Source organism: Topomyia yanbarensis, chromosome 2, assembly GCF_030247195.1.
Source record: "Topomyia yanbarensis strain Yona2022 chromosome 2, ASM3024719v1, whole genome shotgun sequence".
NCBI classification, from domain to species: Eukaryota; Metazoa; Arthropoda; class Insecta; order Diptera; family Culicidae; genus Topomyia; species Topomyia yanbarensis.
The window spans coordinates 315,175,494-315,186,090 of record NC_080671.1 but is presented as its reverse complement, the minus strand read 5'-3'; the positions used below and the strand labels follow the sequence as shown (position 1 = coordinate 315,186,090).

Sequence of the window (10,597 nt, the reverse complement as noted above, 5' to 3'; positions counted from 1 at the left end):
ACACATGTTACTCGTCACCCTAATGTGAAACGGGAGCGTGTTGCTGTATCGTAGCTTGTAAATTGTGCATGTTCTCATGTTGTCTAGCTTGCTTATTGGACCCAAAAACATACAGGTTAGCTAGATGCAGTCGACTGTCCGAGACTTCACAAATAAACTCCCAATACAAATGCTTCATATACTGAAGATGATGTTCAACAGATGTTATCGGACTCTTTGGTTCATCTCCACCAGTGGCATAGCCAAGGGGGGGTTTTGGGGGTTAAAACCCTCTCCAAACCAAAATATTTGAATTTAAGACAAAAAGTTTGATGCTGACTAGTTTATTAAATATTCAAATAATAATTTTGGAAGTTTATTATCTGTTCATTACATTGATATAACCTAATGTTTTAAACGTTATGGGGACTTTTTGTAAATTGTGATAATGGGATCTCGTAACTAATATTTTAGTGAGGATCCTATAGTTGATAAATCATGTAATTATCAAGCAAAATAGCTCAATGAAAACGCCTACATAGAAACTGATGAAAAACGGCGTTGTACGCTTGTCTTTAACAGGTCAGGATCGGTTTTTAATGTGCATTTGATTTTTTTGGGTTATCACTTATATAAAGTGTCACTAGCTAAGATTGGCGATGAAAAAAAAATATGAAAATTTTGGGTATCGAATTGAATGGCGCCATGATACCATAATTTGGAAACCATCAGCTTTTGGAGGTTTAGTATTTAGCAGCATAATTTTGTTGATTAATTTTTCCAGTTGGATGCATTACTAATTCCAATCAAATTTAGTTCGAGACTTAGTGTCTTTAGCAAAGTTTTCAAGAATGTTATTGCAAATAGCTTGGTTGAAGATATGAATGCAACCCGTATTTGTGCATTATAGGCCACATTGCTATACGAATTCCCTTACTAACGGTTATAGGTGGCAACAAATAATTTGGGAGAACACCTTGTAGATGACGTTTACTATCCTAGTATCCAATGCGACTTCAACGGCACTTTGATCAAATTTAACTTTTTCGTATTTTTAAGTTCACTACGAAAATTCGCATCTTTCAGTGCAAACGACTTCAAATACAAATAAAGAATAACCTGTTTAAATGCGAAAAGCAAAGTGGCGAAAGCATGCTTTTACTCGCACCATGCAAGGTTTGAAAATTGATTTCCTGAAAAATATACTCAATGGCATTTACATCACCTTTGCATACAAGGGCAGTTCAGTAATGTGATTAATCGGTAATTAGTTGCAAAAATCCCGCTTAACACCATTTTTATAGATGGGACATACTACTCCCTACATCCTATACTTCGGTAAAATCTCCTTCCAGATTTTCAAAAGCACCCAGTGGAGTGCTCTAGCCAATCCCTCTACTCTGTGTTTGAGTAGCTCACATGACAGTTGATCATTGCCAGCGGTTTAACTGTCCTATTTTTTCATAAATCTTAGGTAGACTGCGCGCGTCTCCAAGCCGATTCTTGCAATACTCTTCGCTATTTAGGCGTTCGTCATAATATACTTATCAATCGTGAGAATTTCTGCATATTATTTATAAGGTGTATCCTATGCGATAACCGGTTTACACAATGCCCCCGGCCTATCAGGATGTTTATGTGACCGATGACGAATTTAACATTCCGCCGTAGGCAGCTGTCATAGATATGCTCCAGCTGCGCATAAAATGCTTCTTTTTCGGCTTCGTGAGGTCAGTGTACATTGATAATGCTCTAGTCGAAGGAATGGTCTTTGATCCACACTAAATATAGGGTAAGGTGGGGCAAATCCGACCGTTGGGTAAACCCGACCCCCCTCTGTTACCGAAAATCAGAAGCACTACGCGAACTAATATCAATGTTGTCGTGTAGAGCATCGAAAATAATCATAATGGTGGTAGGACAGCATTTTATTAGTCTACATTGAGATGCTCATACGACAAAAAGTGTGTTTTTACAACTTTTGATTTGACTTTTGTGCATCATTGACTACAGGATATTTCTGATTGTTAAAGTGAGTGCATAATAAATGTAAGTGGATTTAAATTCTTTTATTTAAGTCCTACAAAGTGCATAGATGAATTTAGTTCAACCTTTTTCATATATTTTTTAATTGCATCGTAATGAAAAATGACGCGGTGGGGCAAATCTGACCTCTAAATATTGGGGTAAATCCGACCGCTTTTTTGCTAAGAAAAATTTTATTTATCAAATTGAAATATATTTTTATTGTTATTATTTATTATTTTTATGCAAAATGGTTCATAATTACAAACGAAAGACACAAAAACGTGATGATTATAGTATTCGTCAAGCTATTTCTACGACGCAAATGGGAATATCATTACGTGCTACTGCTCGTGATTTTAGCATTCTAAGATTGATATTGAACTCCATTTTCTTCATGTTACAACTCAATAACACAACATTCATTGATTTATCATTGTAAAACCATAAAATTTACGTAATATCTGCACTAAATCAACCAAAAACATAGGGGGTCGGGTTTACCCCACCATTTTTGAAAACAGCAAAAATGAACATTTTTGTAAAACGCTTGTTTCTTAAGATGTTCCGAAGATCCAAATAAAATGCTATATACAGAAAGTTGCCCAGGAGTCTAACCTTTAATTTGGTATATAAAACGACTTGATCCGATGTAAAGTGAGAATTTTACAGCCAAAACCATTTACTAGGTCGGATTTGCCCCACCTTACCCTATCCTTTCGCTGATCGCCTGCCACTTGACCACGCGTTGGCGCATTTCACCCAGCTCTTGTGCCGTCGCTCGATCCCCGCATTTCCACACCTTCTGCCCCGTCTAGCAAAGCTCCTCCAATGCTACGGTTTCGAAGTTGTGAGTTTTCAGCTCATCCTTTTCTCTTTGATTGTTAGTAAAGTGGTGTTTTTGGGCCACTCGTTGAACTTGACCTAACCTGTACCGTAGTCCGCCACTAAACATAACTGACACCTGCGACTGGTATTTAGTTCTGCCTACGGTAGGGTTATAGCGCCCATGCCCGCTCACACCATCCCATTTCGCTATTACTGCAGAACATGGTAGTACCCAGTCGATCGCGGCCTGCAGATTAAATGTCATCAATAGACCCGCCAACATTTTTGATAAATCTAAGATTTCAAAACTCCCTCCAAACCAAATTTCTGGCTACGCTACCATTGACTCGGGGATATCCAGTAACCCCTTCAGGCTATCGAGACCGACTATGACCTATGACTATAACAATCTACCGGATCCCCAGTCATACCAGCATCGACGGCAATGAAAGAGCTGACCGGACGGCCAGAGGGAGACAAACCCGCCGATGCTTCACCAGACTTGTCCCAGCCGCAAGTTGAGGTCGAGAATAACCAAAGTTGAGCATCCAAAGGTCTCCTGTGTACCCACCGTATCGCGTGTCTCCCCATCAACATTTGTTACATGCGGTACCCGAACCACGGTGGAACACATGCTAGTCAACAGTCTGGGGTTCAACGACCTCCTGCCAGCACGATGAATTACCGCACCCCATTCGAGAGATCCTCGCCAACGATCCCATCCGAGAGGAAATGCTACTGTCCTTTCTCAACTCAACAACGTTTCTCTAGGTAAACCGCAACAGTAATCACAACCGTATAACAAAACAATCCTTCTTTCTCGTAAGGCGAATGACCTATCAGGTTAAATTCTAACTCATGCTTTATTCTTTTTATTGAATACATTATTAAACGGGTTCTAAGAAATATAATGATCAATTCAATGCCTTAAGATCCAACCATATTCCACCAATCGGATAGAGAAAGAACATTTTAGGCTCATATTGGAGCGGGACAATTGTTTTGCTATTTACCGAGACTTCAAAGTTGTCTATGATCTCTACGATGCCTCTTTTCATTTGCGCTAAACCAAAACGCATTCCTAAACACATTCTGGCTCCATCCCCGAATGGAAAAAACACTCCCTTTTCTCTGTATGGTTTTGTACCTCCCGTCTCCGGCGCAAACCTTTCCGGTTTGAATTTTTCCGGTTCCTCATAATACTGTGAATCCAAGTGAACGAAAAACGGAATAGTAACGGTTGTGCCTGCTGTAACAGGAATTTTCTTATCTTTCGATACCTCCAACACAATATCCTTCGTACATCGCTTCCCTAGAATGGGACCAACGAGATGAAGTCTAAGTGTTTCATTTAGAACCTGATCAAGATAAGTCATTTCTCCTAGATTGTCGTACGTTACACCTCCTTTGCTTTTCTGGACGAGGTGAATTTCTTCTCTCAACTGCCTTTGTACTTCGGGGTGTGAAGCTATATCGTACAAACAGTTGGTCATAATCATACTGGACAATTCAAATGCATCGGCAAAGAATGATACACCGTGACCGGCTATGTCCAGTTCGGAGATATTTTTCTTTTCCTCCAGCGACAGAAGATGGTCCAGGTAGTCGTTGCGAACAATTTTGTTTTGCTTGCGGTACCGAATGGCGTCCTTCATAATGCGAATGAAAAATGCTTCAACATCCTTGGGAATAAAGGAAAATTTGTAAAAGTTTTTGATTGAAGGAAACAGTGTAACAGCGGCCATTGCAATTTTCACGATGATGTTGAAGTCCATGATTCGACGAGCCATTTCTCGGATTTCAGGTTTTTCTTTCGTGAACGATTGTGCATCGATTGCGAAGATACAGTTGGACACGACATCGGTCGTATATTTGGACATCAGCTGCAAGAGGAGAAAAACTAATTTCTTTAGGTAGTTTCGTTGAGATATGTTCACCTATTCCATATTCAGATCAAAAAGGTAATCATATCGCTTTCTACATACATATATTAAACATGTAACACTAAGTATCACATTTTCGAAGACAAAACGAACGAAGAAGACAATCACGTCTATTGGAATTGACAGAAACGAGCACAAGTTTTTGAATTCCCTTGGTGCTGCATAAAACTACTTGCCTCTTTGATGTCGAATGTCGAGCCATTTAGTTTGCTTTCTTTTTTGACATATTCAGTCATTCGAATGCTTACTTCGTCCATCAACGTAAAAAGTGCTTTTATCTGAAATATAGCTTTTTTATTTTGGTTATAGAGGTTTTATCCTTAGGGCCATTCGCCTCTTTCCGAGTTAGAGAAATCTCTTTTGGAAAAATCTTTAACCCTATGTGCGAAGTTGGGAATCAAACCCAGGTGAGCACCGTACAAGGCAATCGATTTACCAACTACGCTATGCCCGTCCCCATCGATACAGTTATTTTTTTTATCAATTTCGAATATGTCTTATCCCGTAACCTACCCGATTATTTGTGAAAGCTGGAGTAATTTCCGCTCGTCGACTTCTCCATTTCTCTCCAGACAAATTGAATGGATTGCGAGCCAGCAGTGGATCCGACTTTTCATCCAGAAAGTCGGAAAACTGATTGGAATCAAAGTGTTGGAAGTTCTTCGAAAGAACCTCCTTGATCAGTGCTGGGTCACGAATCATCAGTTGTGGGGTACGTAAGCTGAAGTAACCAACCACGGGCTCATTTTTGAAATCGCTGAAAAGAAAGAGAACTGTTAGAACAATGAGAATAAAAAATACGGGTAGGGGAAAGTGGTCGGTTGTCAGCACTGGTCGGTTGTCGGCACCCCTACGTAACTTTTCACAGAAAGCAGACATGGACATTCTGATAAATATCATTTGTGTGCTATATTAGCACGATCATTTTGTGCTGATTACTGAAGCAAACAGACTCGAATGTTCTGTTCTATAACCAATATATTTTTTGAACAAGTGAAACTCTACTTAAAAGTTTTTTTCGATGATTTGCTTAGTGTTATAGAAAGAAGTAAATCGATCGAAAAAGTATGCGCATTAAATATTTATGATTTGAATTTATTCTATTTTGTGATTCAACATTGAATGACACCGAATTGTTCGCCAGAATTTTTTTTGGATCAGTTTTCAAAAAGGTTACTAAAATCGGTTGTCGGTACCCAAACATGGTCGGTTATCGGCATCTCATTTTTAGTGGCAAATGCTGAATTCTCACTTACCTAATCAATATGGGTATATTTTGAACGGGCTTTGCGAATAAATACCAGAGATCGATCTTTGACACCATTCTGAAAACCAAGGCGACTTCCGGTTTAGTTTAGCACTGTATATACCAGATTGCCACGACCAGAAAATTTGGTGGGGTGGCGGGGTTACCCTGTAGCATCCCTCCCCTTTTGGCTACGTGCCAGCGTGGACTTCTATCTGATTTGTGCGAAGCTTTGGTAAAAAATGGACTGCCTAAAACTCACTCAATTGCAGTGAATGCGATCCGTCAGTGCATTAGCAGTGCATAATATTCGCACCAGCTTTTCACATACACATATTGTGGTTCTAATGAAGAATGATGTCCATAATGCCTTTGATGGTAATTGAAATGTATAAATTTTCTTTTCTCTTTGAATCTTGATGATTTTCATTTATATTTTTCCATTCTTAGTAAATTTTCTTAGGGCGCCGACAACCGACCACATTTTTCAAAATGGTAAAAAGTTATCATTTTACTGAATTGTTAATAAATTTTTACAAGTCGACAGAATAAATTAAATTCTTTCATAAGTTATTAGCTACGGCCGCTAGCTTTCCATTGCTAGGATTATTCCCATATATTGTTCAATTGGAGTAATGTTGCGAGCCAAACACAAAAGTGTGCTGACAACCGATTCCCCTACTCTTATTCAAATGACATATATAGTAAAGGTGCAGTGTGTGATACACAGACAATCAAAGAGATGAATTCTGGGACAATCGTCTCTTCAGTTATATACGTTGATACCCGAGCAGAAGAAATTAACAAACTGTCCTTAATAAGGTTGTGAATATTAAAAAGTATTTGAAATTTTTAATTGCATTATTTTTAATTAACGGTATTGTGACCTGCACAACGCAGTGAATTTTTACGGCTTACAGTGAACATGATGTCTCGCGAATCGCTAAAATATAGAATAAGCGTTAGTTTTTAGTATTCTACACTGATTTAACCTTTCGGAAGTCACGCCAATGGCTCTGAACGAGAACCGCTGGTGCCCTAAGATGCTTTCGCTAGATTCGCAGAGCAGCGCACACCCAGTGCACTACCGCGAGTGACGAAAGGTTGTCGAAGAGTTTCAGTTTTTAAATACTCTGAACGTAATAATAGCGTTATCCTGAAATTGTAATTTTCGTTCCCATAAACGGAAGAATAGTGCCGGTATGAACTTATGAATACTTACTTATAAATTTTCTCCAAATCATAATACACGTGTCGTTTCTGTGTTAACATACTTGGAATATTCCCAAAAAATATTTGTGGCTTTGGTCCTTTTACGCCAATTTGTTTCCATTTCTTGAATTCCCAAACTAGAAACAGATATACTGCACATAGAAAACCAGCTAGGCAGCCTAGCAAAGTACACCACATTTTTCTAGTTCAGATCGCTTCCTAAAGTATAACTGGCTTATTGATTGGCTGCCGATGTCGGACTGATAATGACAGATCACTGCTTCAGCCGGTCGCAAGCATTCAATCTCAGCGGGTTACAGTATATCCCAGAAAAAATTGTGAAAGTATTAGAACCCTGTTATTTTATTGTTTTATTCCATCTGATCAATTGGTTCATTGAACTAGTTTGCCGGAACCGAATAATAATAATAACCGAAAAGCATATTTACACGAGGAGTTTGTATTGTCATTACTGAGCAAACAAATTTTTCAAATTTTTGCATGTTTTTTATAGGACATACTGTACACCACCCAGTCAGCTTGAAGAAGCTGACTAATAAACAACAAAGTAGGTACACCTCACCAAGGCAACAATCACTAAAATGTTTGGTCTAGACTCTAGAATGAGTTTACATGAATTCTCCTGAAAATTCTTGATTTGCAGAATTAAGGGTGACCGGCCATCTAAGATGCTGAAAATGGAGGTTTTATAAATTGCGCTTTGGTATTTAAAATTATGTAATTTAGCAATTTACTTAGATTATTTCATCACTCATGCAAACTACTTGCAGTATTCTTCTAGCTCCAAAATATTTCGTCCAATTTTCGTGGTAATCCTCAAGGATGGCAAAAAGTTTATGTGTACTTAGGTTCGGATCGTTATCAGCTATAAATAGGCTTATTGTTTGATTGATCTACACAGTGATTCGTATCTAGAAATTCTGGTGTCGATGAGTTTCATAAGCATCACACACATATGAATTGGCCCTATCAGCTCTTAGAAAAAATACGCTGGCACGAAATTACCATGCGAAGGTATTAACCCGTAATGATTAGTTTCACATCAACTTTTGCATTGTCACGTCAATGTTGTGGCAGATGAAAATTAAATCCTTGCAATCAACAAGTGCGACGAACGTCGCTAGTGTGATAATCATGTTCTTTCTAGGACGTTTTCTTATTCCAGGGAAAGCATAATGGTTAGTGCATTGGGCCGGAGTCTCGAAGGTTTTGGGTTCGAATTTCGCCTCTAGGGGAATTTTTTTCACATAAATTTATTTTGCTTCACTCACCATTTCGATCAGTTTTCCCCATTGGATACCACCAAAAAACTCTTACGACGAACGATCACTGAGGTAACTTTTATCATATGAGTATTGTTCTAGCAACTATACGATAAGATGATTTTCTCTAACAAAATCATCGAAACAAAAAAAAAACAAATCGCATCTAAGGGACCATTCATAAATTACGTAACGCTTTAGAGGGGGGAGGGGGTACGACAAGTTGTGACATGTTGTGACATAGGGGGAGGGGGAGTAAGCTAGTTCGTTACGTAGCATGATTTTACTGAGCAATAATTTTTTTTTGAGGAATTTGTTAACAGGGGAGGGGGGATTACAGAAATTTGAGACAATTTGTTACATGGGGGGAGTCAATTTTGCGCGACTTTTGCGTTACGTAATTTATGAATGGTCTCTAAACATTTTCAGCATCTGGTGGCAACGATCATTTTTCCATTTAATGGTAATTTTTTGCTCACGAATTCAAATTGAAAATGACGTAACTTTCTAGCATCTTTTCGATGAGTTCAAACAGTTCCTTGCAAATTGATGAAGCCAAGCCACTATAGTTGAACTGATCAGTTTTTTTAAAAACAGTAAATATTTTTATCAAATAATCCACAAAAGTTAACAATTTAATTTCGACTAATTTTCTGATAAAGTTCGGTAAAAGTATTGTATTCTTACAGGCATTTTTTGGGATCTAGCAATATTGCCAAAAAATTTCCTGAAGGTACGCAATTTATACAACTTTTCGAACGTTATTTTTTGTCTTTTCCATCCAATGATTCTGCCGATCAACATAACTTTGATACCAAAGATTCAAAATTAAAAATAAAATAATTCAATTTTTATTAAAGGGTGTTGTTTAACTTTTTTTTTAAGAGGGATTTCTGACAACTGAGTTGACGTACGATCCTAATTCTTTTTTAATTACTTTAGTTTCATTTGAATTTCGTCGTGCAAAAATATACGCATGAACAATGTTTCCAAATCTTGGAATTTAGAATGAAATATTAAATAGGTATTAACGACGCTGAATTCCTCTGGACAAAGTATCTTAATCGCTATCTTTTGTTTACCATTTATCTGTCAGTGTCGTTCCAATCGAGCACGAGTATGTATATATGTTTTGAGCGAGCAGCAAAAATGTTCAAAAACAACCTGAGCAGGAAAAAAATGTACAAAACCCAAGAACTCAGAGAACGGGTTTCGGTAGTAGCCCGACCCGCTAATACAACTACTCTTGCACAAAACATGAATCCTCCTCGGAATTACCTTACGGCATTACTTCGGGAAGAGTTTTTTATGTGCCCAGCACACACTTCTATCCAACTACTTAGTAGTTAGTTCTTTCAGTAGGGTTACAGCACCCATCCTCGACACACTACCAGTCTTCGACCATCCATCTAACGTGGCAATTTATGTATAGTACCGTAAACCGGGGTGACTTTGATCAACGGGGTGACTTTGATCACTCGAAACTTTTTTCCTAGATCACTTATTAAACCAGAATATTCTACCGAATCATTTTAATTTGAACTGATTTTTACTTCAAACTTATAGAATACTGACTTGTTATACTTTTTGAGTATATTGTTCGGTTTTTGGGTACAAAAACTACAAAAAACCGAATTTTGACTTTACCTTATTTTTACGAAGCTTCGTAAAGTGTCTATTTTTTATAAAACAAATAGATCTCAGATTTGAGCAAAAGTAATAAATTACAAGCGAGTTTTTATTTTCCTTTAGATTGGGATGTACCAACTTTAGTTTTAAGAGTTTGTTTCTTTTAAATACTTTTTTTTTGTAAAACTAGTTGGCAATTATTTCAAATTATTTTAAGCTAAAATTCGCAACATTTTTTTTTGTTCAATATTCCAACGTGTTAGAATGGATGAAACTTTTTGTACATAGATAAAGACCTGAAATAAAGCAATTTTAGCAGTTTAAAAGGTTTTCAGAATCTTTTATTCTAGTTGGACACGGATTATACGAATTTTGGTTACTTGAATTTTACAGTACCTTGAAATACTTTGTATAATACCAATTAAGATCTATTTAACAATGAATATCTTTCC

The 10,597-nt window shown here is 37.5% G+C and overlaps 1 protein-coding gene across 2 annotated transcripts; it reads right to left on the bottom strand.

Moving 5' to 3' along the window:
* Window positions 1-3,676: 3,676 nt before the first annotated feature.
* On the bottom strand, window positions 3,677-8,655 carry LOC131683638 (probable cytochrome P450 28d1). Of its 2 annotated transcripts, XM_058965772.1 has the most exons (5): window positions 7,989-8,109; window positions 7,244-7,925; window positions 5,289-5,532; window positions 4,952-5,053; window positions 3,677-4,715 (listed from the first exon to the last, which is right to left on the bottom strand). In XM_058965772.1, exons 2-5 carry the CDS (start codon window positions 7,429-7,431, stop codon window positions 3,747-3,749), a joined length of 1,503 nt encoding a protein of 500 aa, XP_058821755.1. In that variant the 5' UTR covers window positions 7,432-7,925; window positions 7,989-8,109; the 3' UTR covers window positions 3,677-3,746. The 2 variants fall into 2 exon arrangements, with proteins under 2 accessions (XP_058821755.1, XP_058821756.1); XM_058965773.1 differs by lacking the exons at window positions 7,244-7,925; window positions 7,989-8,109 and adding an exon at window positions 8,526-8,655.
* Window positions 8,656-10,597: the final 1,942 nt, after the last annotated feature.

Bases quoted from the DNA above. Each gene is read 5' to 3' on its own strand.
- LOC131683638 (XM_058965772.1), bottom strand. From the start codon at position 7,431: ATGTGGTGTACTTTGCTAGGCTGCCTAGCTGGTTTTCTATGTGCAGTA. The intron at 5,054-5,288 runs GTAGGTTACGGG...GCTATATTTCAG, and splicing joins CAGCTTTCACAAATAATCGG to ATAAAAGCACTTTTTACGTT. The intron at 4,716-4,951 runs GCAAGTAGTTTT...CTCCTCTTGCAG, and splicing joins CGACATTCGACATCAAAGAG to CTGATGTCCAAATATACGAC.